The sequence below is a fragment of the Megalobrama amblycephala genome, linkage group LG9 (genome assembly GCF_018812025.1).
Source record: "Megalobrama amblycephala isolate DHTTF-2021 linkage group LG9, ASM1881202v1, whole genome shotgun sequence".
In the NCBI taxonomy this organism is placed as follows: Eukaryota; Metazoa; Chordata; class Actinopteri; order Cypriniformes; family Xenocyprididae; genus Megalobrama; species Megalobrama amblycephala.
The window spans coordinates 37,099,538-37,120,379 of NC_063052.1; the positions used below are offsets into that span (position 1 = coordinate 37,099,538).

Below are 20,842 nucleotides of genomic sequence, written 5' to 3' on the forward strand. Positions count from 1 at the left end.
TTCAACTTCGATTTGAGGCATTAGGAGACCTTAGTATCTTTGAGGAATGTAGACAGCATTATATTATATACTGTTGAAAAGTTTGCGCCTCAAAGTCTTAGGCCCTGTTTTCACTAGGGCGTTTTCATTTTAAAACTTACGTTTTGCTATGGTTACTCCTGTTGTTTACACTACACCAGCGTTTTCAAACCTCAAAAACAGAGACCCCCCGTTTTAGTTTGAAAACGCCGGGGTTGTGTTTCAGTATAAATGGACCAAAATGGAGACCTGGCATGGCAAACAACTTGGCAAACAATGGCATGGCTGCCCATGTTCGCTCTGCGTATCCTTGACAATAACATGGAGACTGAACTGCAATCTTTGCTGGCTTTGTTGTCATTTTTAGTAGCCATTGTGCAGTTAAACTCTGCATTTTTTTTTTTTAATACTGCAGCTACCCACCTGTCCAAGAGGCATACGTTTACACCAGTGCCGTGCAGTGGTGTTCTGAAATGAGGAGGCACATTTTTTTTTATGAATCAATGTAAATTCATGTGCATTACTCTTAAAGTTGACACATCTTCCTTGTTAAATGAGCATTACTTTACAGTAGGCCTACATCAAAAAAGAAAAAAAAGAAATCAAATACAATTCTATTTTGTAATTTTACATTAACAATGTAATGCTCTATTTATCAAAACCAAGTCAATCTCATCAAGTTAGTGTTTTAAACATTTCTACATTCATTCCAAAATAATCACTTAATGCAATAATTTAAACAATATATTTTATTTGTGTATTGCGGTTTTTCTTTTTAATTGTCAACCTAGGATATTTTGGATCATCAGTCATGCTCCATTAACACCGTCTGTCACAGACACGAATTGTATTTTTAATTTCACCAAGCTGATTGCTCTAAAAACCCCCGCAGTCATCATGCTTTCAGTCCATTTCAAGTTTGATTTTGACGTGACATAAAGCGGTGATATCTAAAGCCGGGTTCACACTGTGCGATTTATAATAGTCCTTTACGATGGTTGTCAGATTGTACGAACATGATCCTCATGTCACACTGTGGGATCTCAGCTGTCATTAATGTCAGACTGCACGACAGTCAAGACGCGTAAAAAACGGACGCGCGCATGCAAACTTGTTCGGAGTTTTACATCATCAAAACATACACATTCGATGAACGTGAGCTGCGTTACACACGGGACTGAAATGGTGGCTAAAAAAGACATCTCTATCATTAATTTTGATCATGCATGGCTTGTCTTGAAAAATGAAGACAATTTGACGTTCGTCGTAGGAGTCACACTGAAGGATTGTGCACCAAATCTTCTGACACTGCCAGAATTTCGTCGGAGGTAAACTTTGATCGCAAAACCGACAGCCGGTTAATGACCGTTGGCTGAGTACAGAAAGACAACAGATTTTAGGCTAGGGTTATAGGAATCTTTTAGGATTTGCAAAATTTGTCTCGGACGACCAAATCGTGGCTAAAATCGCACAGTGTGTACCAGCCTTAACTGTGATCTGTTTACTTACTTTTCAATTAGTCTTCCGATTGACGCCATCTGTTCAGTCAAACTGACGCGCGGATCGCGTCACGCATGTCAAGGAGAGGCGGGATTTATCGCACAAACCAAATCGCTGTGTCCGAAACCGCTCACTCGTTCACTCATTCACTATTCTCTATATAGTGTATGGCATTTGAGTGCACTATATCTGCATGGAGTGAACGAAATGAAGTGAGTGAATTCGGACACTGACGTATAGGCTACACTGTGCGTCGGAGCTGGAGCTGTCGCAGAAACGGCTCGACACGATAAAACAATTTTATCCTACATGTTACTTACATTATAAAATAATGTTAATAACAATAACAATTATAGGCTAATGACTTTATTTTGTAATCATACATGTCTCTGTGCCAGCTTTGTAGTTTAATCGATTGTATAATTGGTTTGTCATGCTTAATATGTGTTTATAATCCTTAAATACTATAAAATACTGTAAACAAAAATAAACACATTAACAAGTGTACATTATTTCATGTATTTATTTTTTTTAATAAAGTTTTTTTAGTTTGTTATAGACTCTCACGCTCACAGATGAGGTGGTGTTTGAGCGCCCTCAGGCGACCGTTATGATTTGAATACGCTACTGATGATTAACGACAGTCCTCTCCGCATTGGATTTTGGGAAATAGTGCTTCAGCGAGTGTACATCGAATGTACACTCGAAATCAGAGAGAATTGTGGGTAAAAAGTAGTGAACGAATGTAGGGAATTAAAGGTCCCGTTTTTCGTGTTTTTTTGAAGCTTTGATTGTGTTTATAGTGTGTAATATAACATGTGTTCATGTTTCGCCTGTAAAAAAACACAGTATTTTTCACATAATTTACTTATCTGTATACCGCTGTTTCCACTGTCATAAAAACGGGCTGATGACTTCCTTGTTCTATGAAGTCCCTCCTTCAGAAATACGTAACGAGTTCTGATTGTGCCAGCGGTTCCTGTGTTGTGATTCGACAGCAGTTTAGCGCATCTTGCCCGGAAAGGTCACGCCTCTTACCATAACGTGGAGATGCACGCGCTTACCCTATCAATTTGAGCCGGAATCAGACCCGGTGATTGGACTGCAGGATGAAAATAACAGTGTTTCGACGACATGGCGACAAACACACTCTACAAACGCAACTCTTGTGTATTTCTGTGGGCGGAGGTTAGTCAAAAAACTGTTTTAGTGACGTCATTAAAGAAGGAAGTAGAGGGATGTAGTCCAAACTGGCCGTTCGATGTAGGCGACTTCTGTTAAATAAAATATCTCGCTTGGCATTGAACTTTGAGCTTTAAAATTTTACAGATTTTATTTATACTCTAACAACAACATTACACACTAACTAAAGTTTGAAACATGGGATCACGAAGAACGGGACCTTTAAGTCACTCACTCAGAATTCGGACACCACTACAAAATGGCCGACACCCGATATAGTGGACTATATAGTGGATAGGGAGCGGTTTCGGACACAGCTATATTCAATCATAACCAATTACATCCAATCATAGCGCGATGGAGACATTGCCTCCTCTCACGTGACTTTCCCCCATTCATTCTCAATTACCCCCCACAAAACCCACCGCACGCCGGGGGTCTGATGATTTTAAATGGTTTCCTATGAGAGGAAAGGGAGGCATGACTCCATAGACTGTAAAGCAGGGGTCATCAACTATATTTGTCCAAGGGCCAGAATTTTTCTCTGCAGAAACTGTAAGGGCCAGATACTCGTAATATAAAATAAAATTCTAATTGTATCCTAATATGTTATTATTTGATATACTAATTCTAATTCCAAATTTATGTTATTTTTTACATATTACCTGTACTGCAGCAAGCCACCAGGGGGGTAGCGATATTTTAGGCTTCAATTTGTGAGGCTGTCAAGCTGTCCATACTGTCAGCAATTGTGCGCAAATCCCAGGCAAGGAAAATTTTGACATTTGTGAAAAAATGAGCACGTGAAACAATAAAAGATGTTCAATGAGAGCAATGCGTTTATGTCATTCTTGACTGAAGGCAGGCTATGGCACAAGCTACTTTTCAGAAGGCTTTTTTTTTTTTCGTTAGATTTAAAAATAAATAAATATGGAACGGACCCGAATATTCGTTCGGTGGGTATATTTGGTCGATTTGAAAATTTGAATCGAATATTCGTTTTTGTTTTATTTTTGCACACCTGGGATCCCCCGCGAAACGTTCTCATTCCCCCTTGAATAAGGCCGGCGCCACTGGCTGCGTGAGTGTTCAGCTGAGTGGAGCCACGCGGAAAACGTGTGCATGCTAGAAATAGAACCGACTCGTGTTCCAGAACGGGAGTGTTCTCTGGTAGAGCGCAGAACGCAGAGTTTGTATGGACGAAGTCATGTCTGAGCTTGTGTTTTGTTGCTTTGACATTGTGGAAAATAGAATAATAGAAACAAAATGTATTAGCATTTTTACCCGTTATTATCAGTCTAAATTAATCTTGTTTTTAATTTAACTTAATTTAGTTTTTGTTTATTTAAATTTCGTTTTCTTTATTTAAATTTTGTTTTTTCTTTATTTAAATTTTGTTTTTTCTTTATTTAAATTTTGTTTTTCTTTATTTTTACCCTTACTGTGCCATTTGTTAGTCAGAAAAATATAGACTACCTTAAAAGTATTCTTAATTAACAGACTGTGTGTGTGCGTTTTATATCCTATTGCAGTGTCCGTTCTCGGAGCAAAGCCCTGCCCCGTGAGGTGCGCCGCTTCCCGCTCGCGCTGTTCTGACTGTAGTTTACTAAAAGTTTATTAATTCTGAATGTGTCGCGTCTCGGGTCCATCTATATTGCACCAAATGATGATCCCTTTAGTCGATTGGATGAACGGTTCTCGAAATTAAAAATGCAAACAGACTACAGACACAGATTCCTGCCTTTAAAGGAAAAAATGTTCAGCCCCTCTCTCCGGCTTCAAATAGTCGGTTCATTTCTACCATGATTCGGGCCAGATTTGGCCCGCGGGCCGCCATACGTTGACTGTAAAGCATGACTCCTCTGTGACTTCACCTGCGGGTGTCGCTGTTGGGCAGTGTTCCTTAAGAAATACACGTGACTTGCGCTCTTTTTAATGTCATAATTTGTAATATTTGTGTTGTTTTATATGTAATATGGATTATTTTCTCATCCTATTTTTTTTGAGGAGGCACTGCCTCCCTTGTCTACTCGGAGGAAACGCCCCTGGTTTACACTTGTATGCGCATGCCCAGTGTGCATGAATGGTCATGTGACATGCGTTTTTAGTCAGTATAGACAGAGATTGTTTCTGAAACACTAGTGTAGACGAGGATCTAGTGTAAATGGGGCCTTTTTTAAAGGGTACAGTAATTCCACATTATCATTTCTTTTCGGTTTTTGTAAATACCTTAGCTGTTCTGTTTGCACTAGACTAAAAGTACATGCTTGTTTTGACAGATCTGTGATTTAAAAATGGCACCACCAGAAATGCTTCAGAACCAGACATGCGCAGTAGCAATCCAGCGCATTTGTTATTCTTTACATCCTTCAAATGGTCTATAGAAAATGATAATACAACATTCCTGAACAGAAATGGCAAGGAGGCAGAGGTGGAAAGTAACTACAAATACTTTCGTTACAGTACTTGAGTAGATCTTTTTCTACTTTCTTGAGTAGGCTATAATTAAATTGTGGTCCTTCTACTTTTACTTAACTTGAGTAAAAACTAAAGTATTCAACTTTGCTACATTTATTTTACAACAAAAGCACAAAATACTTTGACAAAAGGTGCCGACCGAGCAATAGGATCCATGTTTTGATCGTTTATTTTCCTATTTTTAATGAAATAACAAGAAATGAAAAGACAGCTCGTTTGTTTGTTTAGTTTAACAAATGGAAAAATGAGATTTCGGCTCAATTTCTCATGTTTCATTTATGGTACACAAATCAGTTTATGGCTTAGAAATGTCAGTTGCACATGTGGGTGGCGCTGAAATGGCCATTTCATCTGATTGGTCAAACCATGCAATCTTCAGGACGACCTTAATTCTGTCAGAATTCTGTACAATAGGAGTTGGTATGGTACACTGACAAATCCCAACTTTTGTCCTCACATGAACCACCCCAATGTCGCTTTGGGAGGTCTGTGGGGACTGGCTCAGCAGAAGCACTGCCACTGTAACCCTCAGGTCTCCCACAGTGTAGACCACCACGACCCTGTGGTGTGCAGAGGGGACTCTAGCCTTCACGAGGAAACAGAGTCACAACCTCAATGTGTGAATGCAGAGTGAATGCTGAAGCACTGTTAGATAAAATAATTTGGAGATCAAGTATTTCAAGAAGATCTATTCAGGTTGAGCGATCTAGCACAGAAAGGCAGGTATACCTGGGTACCAATGACTAGGCAGACACATAAAGTGCAGTTCAATCATGGCACACAGTTTATTGTCCAGGGGTACATTATATAATTAGAAAATAAGAAGTGAAACTAACAGTTCAGTAACTGAAGTACATAAAAGGACTGTAAAAGTTCACTTATAATTATGACGTGAGGCCTGAATCCTTTTAGGGTGTACAGAGAAAGATCACATGATGAAGAGAGACCGGGCACATGAAGTTTCTAGAATCTCACAAGCACAAACAGCCACTCGGCTCCGAAGCAAAAATCTGAATGAGTGAGCTGTCGGCCATGCAAATCTCACTGACAGATGGGGAACTCCGTTTTAAAGTTTAATTTAATTAAAATATACCTTCATTTTGCAGTTGACTGACGTTCACTGAACTGAATGTTTGCCAGTGTATTTTAATTGTGATCATTTTTACTCAAAATATATAAAATGTTTGATGTTTAAACCTGGTTGTTTGAAATAAAACATACAAAACCACTTCTAGAGAAAACAACAGTGGATATTTGATTTAAACCTTAACTGAGATAAAGATATTTTGACAACTACACCTATGTGACCCCTATCCCCTCATGATAGATGAGATAAATCATGTTACTGTTTTTCACAACATCTTGAGAACACCAACATTTTTAGTTTACACCAGAAGTCAAATGCATGTAATCATTCCATTCCACGATTTATCACTATGAAAACCATCTTTTGGAGCTTTTATTTTAAAGTGTATGTTCATTCAACAATTAAACATTTGACAGATGTTTTGTCCAAATATTGCATTCAAGATATACATTTTATTAATTCATGTGTTCCCTGGGAGTCAAACGTTCTCAACACTGTCATTTAAATAAAACTCTGTCTTCCCTGTAACTCAGATCATGATGATACAAACAAGGTCATGGATTCAGAAAGAAGAAAGCATTCACATGCAATGTTAAATGTAATACTAGTTGTTCTGGATAAAAGCATCTGCCAAAAGTGTGAATTAAAAATTTAGATATACTGCCTAAAGCAACAGTGATGTGAGAACTGGTCTGAAGTTTTATGGAACCATCTATACCTATAAGTAAAATGTATTTTTAAGAGTTTTCAAATGAAAACCTCTGTACACCGTTACTAGAGTGCTAAATCTTTAAAATAGAAATGAATGCATACTGATAATATCTCGGCCTTACCTTTGAATTGAAAGCAGTTTTCATCTGAAGCAACTGTTGAAAGTATGACACCAGAATTTTTATACATTGAATCCATTTCATGAGCCTGACAGAAGATGTGTCCACTGCGGCGTTTTGTTCAGAATAAAATGTCATTCACATTATACAGACAGAAAATAATGAAGTTATGAGTGTGAATAACAGATCAAGCAACTAATATTTCATGTTTGAATATATTATAGTCTCTGAAATAAGGTTTAATTGGGGCTATATATTTGAGTTCTCCAAGAGAGAAGAATGAGGATGGTGGCAAAAGCATTACAATCGAGACTGTATACTGTACAGTCTTAAAACATCATAAAATGTCTATAGCTTCACTAGCTCTATTGTTAGAGTTATGTTCAGTTTCATTGTGTTTCCCTGTGACCTAGTTTTCCCGTATGTATTCATTAGCCATTTTGTTCACCTATAGTGTTCATTATTATCTCAGTTCCCTCATTTAGTTCTGGTATAAGCACTACCTGTTTTGTTGAGTTCTTTGTCCTGTCTCATCTTGTAATGTGGATGTTACCTGTGTTTCTGCCCTATCTCCTGTGGATTTTTGTATTGAAAGACTATTTCCTTGTACTCTTCATCATTGTGCACTGTATATATAGCCACCCCTTACACCTATTAAACATGAAATCTCAAATGATCAGCATTTAGATTTTCAGAGCAAATCAGAGCAAATGAAGCAGTTATCAGAGATTAACTGAATTGCGTATAAGTGCTGTTGAGTTAAAATACCTGTGGAACATACTGACCTATATAACTAATGAGACATTTATATGTATATATAATGAATAAATTTGGCAGATGCTTTTATTCAAAGCAACATACATTGCCTTCAAGGTAATATGTTTTATCAGTTGATGCATTTCCTGGGAATCAAACCCATGACCTTGGCATTACTAGTGCCATGCTTTACTGTTTGAGCTACAGAAATGCAGTTGTTTTGACAGTTTATAGCTTCTAGAGTTTAAAAATGCCAGACAAATCACAACTGGATACATTTCACTGGAGGAAAATTACATCACTTTAACAGAGTAAGCAAGCAAATCCAAAAGAATATGTTCAAAATAGACCTCTTTCAATACAAATCACTGATGGAGGTAAATTAAAATTTCTTTGCACAGATAAACTTCTTCTGATAATTGCAAGAAATATCAAACCAATCGTTTGAACCGATGGCTTCATTTTTCACAACAGCACAGTTCTCTCCAGTGGGATCTACTACTCTCCAGTTATCAGGTTCACTTTTCTGAGTGTCCCTCTTGAACCAAAACCTTCAATAGCAGAAACAGAAGATCAGGGTTAAAACCATATTCTTCCTTTCGACAATATTTTGAAGAAAACCTAGCTGTAGGATTTGTAAAACAGGGGTTCTCAAAGTTTTTTGGGGCCAAGTAATTAAACCCAAAGTTACTGTGGGTGGGAGTAATGAACACAATATACATATATATATATATATATATATATATATATATATATATATATATATATATATATATATATATATATATATAATCATCTGGTCCTTGGCAGGTCTTAAAACCTTGTCATTATTTATTTATCAAAAACTAGGCCAAAATGGAAAACTCAATGGTGACAAAGTTAGGACACCCTTACTGTTAACATATGAATTAAGAGGGTGAGTAACAGTCAGGCACTGTTAATCAAATATCTTTGATTAACTGATCACCAGCACGTGTGATCACCTTTATAAAAGCTGAAGTTCAGGCAGTTTGAGTGTCTGGAGACTTCAGGCAATGGAGACTCCATTGACATCAGCAGTGATTTTAGAGAAGCAATTATTGCTGCCTATCAATCTGAGAAGGGTTACAAGGCTATTTTCAAACAGTCTGAAGTCCATTATTCTATACAGTGAGATAAATTATTCACAAGTGGAAAACATTCAAGACGGTTGCCACACTGCAAAAAATGCTGTTCTTACTTAGAGTTTTTGTCAAAATATCTTAAAGCTCTTAAATCAAGAAGCATTTTCTTGACAAGTAAAAATTATTTTCTTGTTTTCAGGAAAAATAAGTCAAAATTAAGTAAGTTTTTCCTTAAAACAAGCAAAATAATCTGCCAATGGGGTAAGCAAAATAATCTTATTTCAAACCAAGAATAAGCTATATAATCTTGTTTTCAGTTTAGATTAAGATTATTTTGCTTACCTCATTGGCAGATTATTTTGCTTGTTTTAAGGAAAAACATGCTTAATTTTGATTTATTTTTCCTGAAAACAAGAAAATAATTTGTACTTGCCAAGAAAATGCTTCTTGATTTAAGAACTTTAAGATATTTTGACTAAAAACAAGACAAAAATTCTAAGAACAGCATTTTTTGCAGTGCAATCTTCCCAGGAGTGAACTTCCTAGCAAATTCAGCCCAAGATCAGAGCTTGCAATGCTCAGAGAAATTGCAGACAACCCTAGAACTACACCTCAGACTCTACAGACCTCAGTTAACTGATAAAGTTCAAGACAGTACAATTATAAAAACACAGGACAAGTATGGAATGTTTTGAAGGGTTTCCAGGAGAAAGCCTCTTTTTGCAAAACAAAACAAAACAAAACAAAACAAAACAAAACATGACAGCATGGCTTAGGTTTGCAAAGTTAAATCTGAACAAACAATAAGACTTCTAGAACAATGTCCTTTGGACAGATGAGACCAAAGTGGAGATGTTTGGCCATAATGCACATCACCAAGTTTGGTGAAAACCAAAAACAGCATATCTGCACAAACACCTCATACCAAAAGTCAAGCATGCTGGTGGAGGGCTGATGATTTTGAGCTTGTTTTGTAGCCATGGGCCCTGGGCATCTCACAGTCATTGAGTCGACCATGAATTCCTCTGTAACCAAAGTTTTCTAGAGTCAAATGTGAGACCATCCATCCGACAGCTAAAGCTTGGCCAAAATTGGGTCAGGCAACTGGACAATGATCCGAAGATCACTAAACAAATCAGAAATGCTGAAAAAGTAAAGAATCAAGGTGTTGCAATGACCCAGTGAAGTCCAGACCTCATCCCGACTGAAATGCTGTGGCGAGAGCTGTGCATTAACAAATGCTCACAAACCTCAATAAACTGGAGCAACGTTGTAAAGAAGAGAGGGCCAAATTCCAGAATTATATTAGAAACTGATAAAGTCATTTTTTTTTTATTATTTAAAGTTATTTCTGATAAAAGTGGATCCACAAGCAATTGAACCATGGGGTGTCCTTACTTTGTCACCCATGTCTTTTGCATCTTGGCTTTATTTGTGTTGAATAAATGATGACACGGTGTGATGCATCATCTGAGGTTTTATTCTCCAAATTTTAAGACCTGCCAAGGACCAGATGATTTTTTATTATGCCTTGATATAGAAAACCGTGGAATTCAATAGGACATATATATGTTACATTAATTAACAAGCAATTGCAGACAGTGTTCTTACTGTACTCCAGTTTCATTGAGAGTTTGGTTATTCACCCAAACCCAGTGTCCTTCAGTGTCCAGATCATTAAGACCAATCCAATGACTTTCTTTAATTTTAGAGATCAGAAACATCTAATAGAGAATCACATTCACATTACTAGTCATGTGTCACATTGTGCAATACTAGTTCTTTGACATCCAACATCAGTTACTTCAAAATTTCTCAGTCTTACCTGTTCTGATTGGCTGGTTATGATCACCAGATCAGCTCCTTTTGAAACACAGAAAGCACGACTGCTCAACCAGTTGAGTTTATGAGAGCTGAAGAAGTACAGCGTTCCAACCCAATCTGTCAAGATCATTTCACAGTTCAAAGACTGAGCTGTGAATGCAGAAATAACTTTGTCTAAGCCTGTGTTATGTGTCTAAAAGAGAAATAGCTCACCTTTGTAAAAGGACAGTTGTTCTCTAACTCTGGTGTAGTTGTCTGTGAGCTCTGCTGTCATGACTGGTATAGAAAGTTATGAAGAAAATAAAATACAAAAAAAAAAGCAGACAAAATCATTAAGTACTCATTTCTTTTTACAAACTGTTAATGAAACATTGTACTGGGTGCATTTAATATATTTTACTCACTTGTGCTGGTGGTCTCTTGAGCAGACAGTTGCATTGAAACATTGACATCTGATTAAAGAAAAAACAGTAACACTTTACAATAAAAGTACATGAATAATCATGTACTAAAAATAATACTGTGTGTTAGTATTGTCACTTTGTGACATCTTCCACCTGTTGACCCATGACAGTAATATTCTCAATATTTGATCTACCACCCAGGCTCTACAATTAGATTTTTTTTTTTTGCCATGACACATTTAAATGTACATCTATGTACATGTACAGTGAAATCATGTTCTCGTAGCTTACATCATTCTGAGACGCTATTCACTCAAGGATCCAATCCACGGCTCTGCAGAAACGTGCTCAAGCCAGAACGCAGCCATGCCTGACTCCGGAGGTGGTTGTAATCTCCTCAGAGAGTGAGCCATTAACCCACTCTGGCAGTTGTGTCTGAATGATGATCCTTAATTAGATCTAGCAGGAAATTTGGAATGCTGATTCCCCGCAATGCTCTCCACAGTGCTTGATGATCCACAGAGTTAAACACTGCCTTAGGTGGATAGTTGAACTCATGGTGTATTTCTGATAAGAGCCGAAGAGCGAGGATGGCATCTGTTGTAGATCTGCCCGGGCTGAAACCTGACTGTTGAGGGCAGCGTTGAGACACAAGGAGAGGTTAAATCCTTGTTAACAGGACGTGAGCGAATACCTTTTCTGGAACAGACAAAAGTGTAATGGGTCTATAACTGGAACATTCGTTCCTTGGACCCTTACCCTTGTACAGAGCCATAATAATGCCTTCTTTCCACTGAGCAGGAACATGCCCACAAGACCACAACCATAAAAATAGTTTGTGGAGAGCTTTGCTGACAGAGTTGATGGTGCATTTCAGTAGTTCTGGTGAAATACCCTCAGGGCCAGCTGTCTTTGGCGGCTGTGTGGATAGTTCACTGTTTGTTGCCCATGCGGTCTCGACATCCTCTGAAAGATCAACCAGTGCTGACAATTTATTCTCGATGGTGATATTGTAGCGCTGAGCCATCTCAAGGTTGTCTGTCAGCGTTTGCACATTAAATGTTGGCTGTGGCTTATGCTTGTATATGGGTCTAAATGGAATTGCAATGGCCGCAATAAGCAGGCGGTGATCGCTATTTGGTGGTAACAATGCCGAGCGGTCGTGCCAGGATGTGATCCAGTTCCTTCCTTGTACAGCCATCATTAGATATCCATGTAAACTTGTGAATATCTCATCTTCAAAACCACGATCCAGTGGCCATTATGCCCTCGGAGGAACATAAACAAAGAAGACGGCCTGAATTGTCATTTGTAGTACCCACACCAAATGGTCCGACAACGTCTTTGAAGCCGGCAGTCCGTGGCCCTGGATTTGCATTCATGTCACCAAGAATGAGCAATTTGTCGTGTTTGATCTGCGACATTTTTTCACTTTCTCCCAGCGTGCTTGCATCGCCTCTCTCTGTTGCTCTGTGTACCTGGCCTGTACCGCTACCTCGCTATCTTCGGAGCGTGTGTCCCCCTTCCTTCTTTCACATAATGTTATGATCCTAGTCTGTTCTCTCATATGATCGACTGCATGGTGTGCCTATCCAAATAAAGTCCCACTCCTGCCTGCGGCTGAAGATTTGGCACTACAAAGAGTCGGCTCCTTTCAAAAAGACACATCACTACTCGAAACAGTACGTAAAAATATAAACATGAGACAAATTATACAGGGCATTTTTGCCCTGGTATTTTGAATTTTAGGCTCATTCTACCTATATATACAGTGTGGTGTTTCCGGTCTGCAGTGGTCAGTATCTATCAAAAGTGATCCAAGGAAGGAACAGTGGTGAACCGGTGACAGGGTCATGGGCGGCCAAGGCTCATTGATGCACGTGGGGAGCGAAGGCTGGCCTGTGTGGTCCAATCCAACAAACGAGCTGCTGTAGCTCAGATTGCTCAAGAAGTTAATGTTGGTTCTGATAGAAAGATGTCAGAATACACAGTGCATCGCAGTTTGTTGCGTATGGGACTGTAGAGCCGCAGACCAGTCAGAGTGCCCATGCTGACCCCTGTCCACCGCCGAAAGCCCCAAATGTGGGCATGTGAGCATCAGAACTGGACCACAGAGCAATGGAAGAAGGTGGCCTGGTCTGGTGAATCATGTTTTCTTTTACATCACGTGGATGGACGGGTGTGTGTTCATCGCTTACCTGAGGAACACATGGCACCAGGATGCACTGTGGGAAGAAGGCAAGCCGGCGGAGTCAGTGTGGTGCTTTGGGCAATGTTCTGCTGGGAACCTTGGGTCCTGCCATCCATGTGGATGTTACTTTGACACGTACCACCTACCTAAGCATTGTTGCAGACCATGTACACACTTCCATGGAAACGTTATTCCCTGGTGGCTGTGGCCTCTTTCAGCAGGATAATGCTCCTGCCACAAAGCAAAAATTGTTCAGGAATGGTTTGAGGAGCATAACAACGAGTTTGAGGTGTTGACTTGGCCTCCAAATTCCCCAGATCTCAATCCAACTGAGCAAACAAGTCCGATCCAGGTCTCACCTTGCAACTTGCAGGACTTAAAGGATCTGCTGCTAACATATTGGTGCCAGATACCACAGCACACCTTCAGGGGTCTAGCGGAGTCCATGTCTCGACAGGTCAGGGCGGTTTTGGCAGCAAAAGGAGGACCAATACAATATTAGGAAGGTGGTCATAATGTTATGCCTGATCAGGGTGTGTGTGTGTGTGTGTGTGTGTGTGTGTGTGTATATATACTGTATATATATATATATATATATATATATATATATATATATATATATATATATATATATATATATATATATATATATATATGAGAGAGAGAGAAATAAACTCACATAATATCCCCAGAACACAAAGACCTCCAATAGCCAAAACAAGAGAGACACTGAGAATGATCAGAAGAACTTTAGTGCACTTTGATGGACAAACTTCCTGGTCTGCTTCTTGCTTTTTAGTGGAGTTGCCTGTGGATGGTTATATAAAGGAAATCATTTCTGAACCTTTTTTTCATCGGTTCAACATTTTTGTCTGGATCTATTTCTTAATTTATATTACATTAATAAGTAATGGATATGACCATGTTGAAATGTTTGGTCTTGGTGGAATAGATCTGCTGATGGAGCTGCTGCTGATGGTTATTGCTGCTGCAGAGCAAGTACAGGAGTTGCTGCTGCCAATACATAACACTATATGCTCCTGTGAAAAAGTGAGACATGCTGCTCATGGGTGCAAAAATGGGGTATGCAGTATGTGCAATGCATGTCATTGTGCCAAATTCATTCTTTGAAAATCTTCTTTAATAAAATTTTATAAATAAATTAGGGCTGTCAAAATAATTTGTTCATTTTGATTAATTAATCTGAGAAAAAATAACGCGTTAAGGAAAAATCCATTCCGTATTGACCTTTGAACCTGGAGTCGTTCTAGCCACCATTTGACTGTAAAATGAAGGAGGGAGATGACTGCTGCGCTGATGGACAGAACGAGCAGAGCTCCTCCCTCGTGCGCGCGAGCTCTCTCTGTCTTCAAAGTAAGCACCGTCTTTGCACTCTCTCTACCTCACACATAATAATCTAAATCAACTAACACAATGCTAAAAGTTCGTAAGACTGAATCCATGTTTCACAAGGCACATTCGGAGAATGTTTTTCCTGAATAACCTGAATAGTGCTCAAAAGAACGTCACCTCATCCTCTCTGACAGGCGCCCTGCACGTGCAGCTGACATAAACCACACTTTCAGTAAACAAAAAGAAAATCCTATCCAGTGGTGAAGTGTTTTCTGTGTTGACAAATCTTTTGCGATATCCTAATAACAGTCGCGATTCGCACGAAACGCGTCAACGTCCGCTAATGTCCAATTCGCGACCTAATGACTCATTTGAACAGATTCATTTTAATGAATCATGACAACAACTGATCTGTCCACACGGTCTATAATGAATCATTTACTCAAACAACTCTGAAATGAGAACATAAGTGTGCATAGTAGGGCACTTTTTACTGTTTGTGTGGATGACCATGTCTGTCACCACCAAAGACCATTTTTGGCCCAGGAAAAACCCTGCATTGATTCATTTGAATTGAAATATTTAATACTTTCACAGCAAAAATTATGTATGCGATTAATTTAGATGGATTAATCACAGAGTATGTAATTAATTAGATTAAAATTTTTAATCGATTGACAGCCCTAAAATAAATTAAAGGTTATTTGTTAAAAAATACGAACAGAAACATTTTTATTTAGATTTTGTTTAGCATTTTAAATTTATTTTGATTATATCAATATACAGTAAACCGCTCACCCTCTGACATTACTTTAAATTATGTTTTATTAACAAAGATTTTGAGGAACAGGTTAAGTTAATTAACCTAATCAGCACAAATGGAGAGCATTCAGTCAGTCAACTCAGCCAAAGACTAGAGGTATATATACAGCAGACTTATCTCTGTTCGTTTGACAGCTTATCAGCATCCCTCCACCACCCCATCTCCACACATCTAGTTATATCTATTCTTACCACAGGGGGGAGTACTCTGGGTTCGGGCTAAAATTCCAAGCTCGAAGCCCTACCCCCAGACAGCACAACAAATACGCATATCTTTTACTCTGTTTAATTATATGTAAAAATGTAAACTTATGAATTCTGTCCCATGGTCAAAATGGATAGAGGTGGGATGCATTTGGGGCACAAAAAAGAAAAAGAAAAGGGGGGAATTATAAGCTTAACATATTTTTTTATCACTGTAAGTCTTGAAGTTAATCAACATTTAACATTGTTTTGTGAGACGGCAAATTAATTAATGTTATTATCAGTTGATTTCCACAGATCTTGCATACCCCTCAACAATTGTGCAGTTGTACCCATGATGCTGCTGCTGTACAAAATAGCATACATGAATTAACCCCCAACAGAGCAGGTGACAAAAAAGACTGAATAATACAAGCCAAGTGTATTATTATATCATGCAGGGAAAAAAGGAGAAGACATTTTGGGTCCCCCCAGTAGATCTACCACCAAAACATTTATTGCTGCTCCAATGAGAAAAGAGCAAGAAAAGCCCAAACTCAGGTCTGCATGCCTGCAGGTCCCCCACTCTTTTGATGGTCTTTAGAGACAGGATCTAAAGCTTGACTGACTCTAGTGGCTCAAAGGGAGTTCTCTGCAGTCCAGAGAGGACCACAGAGAGATCTCAGGAGGGGATGAAGCACAGTCTTGGAGGATTTAACCTCACCTCTGGTGAACTGAATCAGAGTGGGAGTGAGGTTGTGTAGCATTGCTCACTGCACCTGGTATGACCCAGAGATTGAGGATGCCCTGCGAGATGGGGGCATCAAGAAAGTGCACTTTGTCGACGTCCTGCATCTCTACAAGGTTTAGTCAGAGATTGCATTCCTGGACCACCAAGGTGGACCTCGTCTGGCTGAGGGCCTGCAACATGACTTTCATCGCCCGGAGGACCCTGGCTAAGAAATCGACCCTGGCTAAGAAATACCTTGGTGCAGTTCTTTTAGTTCTTTGGCCTGGTGGACTTGCAGGATGGTCATGGCATGTAGGACACAGACAGCCTGTCCAATGGCACTGTAAGCCTTAGTGGCAAGGTTCTTCCAGGTGGCAGCACTTTGTTGGCACAAGTGCACAGCAATTGCATGGTCCACCTGTGGAATCTCCACGTACCCCCTGGCGGTCCCACCATCGAGGGTAGTGAGAGTGGAGGAGGCTGCAAAGCCTCTTCGGGCAGTAAAAGGTGCCTGTCACAATTTCTGAAACTCCTTGTGTATCTCAAGGAAGAATTCACTGGGGCAGGACACTGCTGTGAACCGTGTGCCACACTCAGGAACCAATCATTCAACTGCAAGTGCTCGGGCATGGTGAAGGATTCCACTTGAGTCTGATGCCCACTGCATTTCTGAATTCAATTCAGTGGGGTGGAAGCTCAGCTTCATCTTGCTCTACAGAGGACAATAGCCCAGTGTCTGATGCAGCTATCGGCATCTGGCCCTGTGGTATGCAGAGGGGACTCTAGCCTTTACGAAGAAGTAGAGTCACGACTGCCATGTCGACATGGTCATGTTCTCGCAATGAGGATATGAACCATCCATGAACACTGTATCAGCATGCTCATGGCCCAGACATGTGAGACAGTGATCGTGGCTGTCAGATGAGGACATAAATGACCGCATCCGGAAACACACGGAGGGAAAGGCATCTTTAAAAAGATGCTTGCTGCCTGTGCTCACTTTTAGAGAAATCTGCTCTTTTACACTGAAGTGCCCAGGGGGGAATCACTGCACTTAACAGTGCACACAGTGACTGGTAAAACACCACTGAATGCATCATACAGTTCCAGCAAGAAATACCTTTTTGGGGAGTGTGTGTCTATACCTTCCTGTCCTTGTGTTGGGGGCTTCCTGTATATTTCATCATTGTGCAGATTTATGCATATCTGTCGATGCAGCAGCTTGTTTCTCACTCAAAAGCACCTGTATAGTACAATAGTACCACATACCACCTAATAGTACATAAATCTCCCATTAACTGTGTAGCGTGAAAAGAGCTTTGCAATGTATAGCAATAGTCTTCTTAAGCTGTTGCACCACAGCTTTATTGCCATTGCCTGTACACCTGTATCAATGTTTAGGTGTTTGTGTTAAAGAAGGCTCTGCCCCTTTTTCTGTTTCCTGCTTTGTTTGACTTTCATGTATGTTACATGTCCAGCAGCAGCATGTCTTACATGCTCACAGCAATGTCTGTGAATGTAATGGCTGTAGCAAGTCTCCGTAGTTTGATTCCCAGGGGACACAGGAATGGATAAAATGTATATCTTGAATGCAATGTAACCTTCTTTGGACAAAACTGTCTGACAAAATGTGTTATTTTTGAATGGACACACACTTTAAAATAAAGCCTCTAAAAGGTGGTTTTCATAGTGATGCCATAGAACCATTTTTGGATCCCCAAATAAACTTTATGTGAACAGTTCTTAAAATCACCTTTTTTTTTTTTTCTTACAGTGAAGAACATTTAATAATCTGAAGAACCTTTTTCCAATATAAAGAATCATTTGGGGAATGGAACCATCTATACCGGAGGTCGGCAACCCGCGGCTCTAGAGCCGCATGCGGCTCTTTAGCGCTCCCCTAGTGGCTCCCTGGAGCTTTTTCAAAAATGTATTAAAATGGAAAAAATATATATTTTTTGTTTTCATATGGTTTATGTAGGAGGACAAACATGACACAAACATTCTTAACGTTTTTCAATGCTGTAAAAATGTGTATAATACATATTAAATTTCAACATTTCTGTCAACGAAGATTTGCGTCATAGCCATCGACGTCACTTTCCCGCCGAAAGCGCGCTCCCTCAGCTGGACTGATTGGCAAAAGAACCTGCTGCGTGACTGGATTTAAAAGAGGAAACTGCGAAAACGCGAGTAAAAACAAACGAATTACACTAAAGGTTGGACTCGAAAGTGTTTCTTACAACTTGTCAAATAAACCTAATCCATGGATATTGACATGTAGCCAGGAGTCGTGTTTCCTGACATTTATATGTGCCTGATTTGACGCCGAGGAAATACATAAAGCAAATCTGCCTGTGAATATTTTATATAACTACAATATAGGTAACTTAGGCTTAAATCCGCGTAATTACTTAACGTTATATCAATGTTATATATATCGTCATATTGTCCATCCCTAAAACATATAGTTTTATAGTATAGTTTTTGTCAGTGTTTATTTTAAAACGCACAATTATGCAGAATATAAGATGGAAAATATTTAATAGATGATTTGTCAACATAATATATAACAATACAATATATATATGGAATGATTTTACCTCAAAATCCAACAATTTGACACAAAAAGATAACTGCAAATCCATGTTTCTCTGCTGGAGTCCAGCTGTTTCTGTGGATTGCACCGATCCATTTGCTTCTTTTTTCTGTAGCTTTCAGCAGTTTTTAAATATATACCTCGGGAATACCTCATTATGTATTTGTAGCCTAGTTAGTCATTTTGATAGTAGGCTAATATAGCTAATATACACTTACAGCCTGTGTTGCCTTCATATAAGGCTTTTAATTTTTTGCGGCTCCAGACAGATTTGTTTTTTGTTTTTTTGGTCCAATATGGCTCTTTGAACATTTTGGGTTGCCGACCCCTGATCTATACCAATAAATAAAATGTATTTTTTAGAGTTTACAAATTAAAACCTTGTACACCATTACTACAGTGCTAAATCTTTAAAATAGAAATGAATGAGAGTCAGTCAATCTCTTACCTTTGAATTGAGAGCAGTTTTCATTTGAAGCAACTGTTGAAAGTATGACACCAGAATTTTCATACATTAAATCCATCTCATGAGCCTGACAGAAGATGTGTCCACAGCTGCGTTTTGTTCAGAATAAGGAAGTCACATAAAATGTCATTCACATTAATACAGACAGGAAATAATTAAGTCATAAGTCTCAATAAGAGATCTAGCTACTAATATTTCATTTTTGAATATAATGAGACATAGTCTCTGAAATAAGGTATAATTGGGGCTATATATTTGAGTTCTCCAAGAGAGAAGAATGAGGATGGTGGCAATCGAGATATACTGTACAGTCTTAAAACATCATAAAATGTCTATAGCTTCACTAGCCCTATTGTTAGAGTTATGTTCCGTTTCATTATGTTTCCCTATGACCTATATTTTTCCTCTGTGTATTCATTAGCCATTTTGTTCACCTATAGTGTTCATTATTATCTCAGTTCCCTCATTTAGTTCTGGTTTAAGCACTACCTGTTCTGTTCAGTTCTTTGTCCTGTCTCATCTTATAATGTGAACCTGTGCTTCTGTCCTATCTCCTGTGGTACTCTTTGTCTTTGTGTGCTGTACAGTCACCTCGACACCTATTAAACATAAAACTCAAATTTTCGGCATTTAGATTTTGCTACAGCAGATCATGACACCTTCTAAAATACTCATTTGACAGCAATTCAGAGGTAGTTCTGACACTTTATTTTATTTTATTTTTCATCATCATAGAAAAGAAAATGTTCTGTTGTTTTTGGAGCTGTCAACATCATATTAATGTCTTGTTATTTCCAATCATGTTGTAGATAAAAACGTTGAGGGGATATAATTTTTTTCTTTGTTTTGTTAAACCTTATGACTTAAAATAGGGCTGTCAAAAGATAAAAATAATTCACATCCAGCTACTTTTTAAGAAAACAAAACAAAAAGAGTGGTTCTTTGTAACAATGGTGTATAAAAACTTTGGACAGATATATTCCTGCAGCCTTTTATGTGTAATTGTTGAATGAACACCCTTGACACTGACACATGGTATGGTGACCAGATTGGCTCCTTTAGAAACACAGACATATTGACTGCTCGACCAGTTCAGTTTATCAGAGCTGAATAAATACAGCTTTCCACGACAAGCTTATCCAGCCATCCACAGAGAGATTACAAGACTGAGCTGTGAGTAATGAATAAAGTGTGATTAAACCTTCCATTATTTAGATCATAAACTTAATCAAACTAGATCCATGTGCAAAAATATTCACACTTTGTGTCACACTAAGCTTATAAACTGACACTCACCATCATAAAAGGACAGCCAT

The 20,842-nt window shown here is 38.8% G+C and overlaps 1 protein-coding gene across 3 annotated transcripts; it reads right to left on the reverse strand.

The window, feature by feature from the left end:
* Positions 1-5,932: 5,932 nt before the first annotated feature.
* On the reverse strand, positions 5,933-20,054 carry LOC125276181 (C-type lectin domain family 4 member F-like). Of its 3 annotated transcripts, XM_048203701.1 has the most exons (7): positions 19,509-20,048; positions 14,053-14,181; positions 11,183-11,230; positions 10,992-11,054; positions 10,780-10,895; positions 10,566-10,678; positions 5,933-8,402 (listed from the first exon to the last, which is right to left on the reverse strand). In XM_048203701.1, exons 1-7 carry the CDS (start codon positions 19,582-19,584, stop codon positions 8,234-8,236), a joined length of 714 nt encoding a protein of 237 aa, XP_048059658.1. In that variant the 5' UTR covers positions 19,585-20,048; the 3' UTR covers positions 5,933-8,233. The 3 variants fall into 3 exon arrangements, with proteins under 3 accessions (XP_048059658.1, XP_048059659.1, XP_048059660.1); XM_048203702.1 differs by lacking the exon at positions 14,053-14,181 and having other exon boundaries at positions 19,509-20,051; XM_048203703.1 differs by lacking the exon at positions 10,566-10,678 and having other exon boundaries at positions 8,335-8,402; positions 19,509-20,054.
* Between the last annotated feature and the right edge of the window lie 788 nt (positions 20,055-20,842).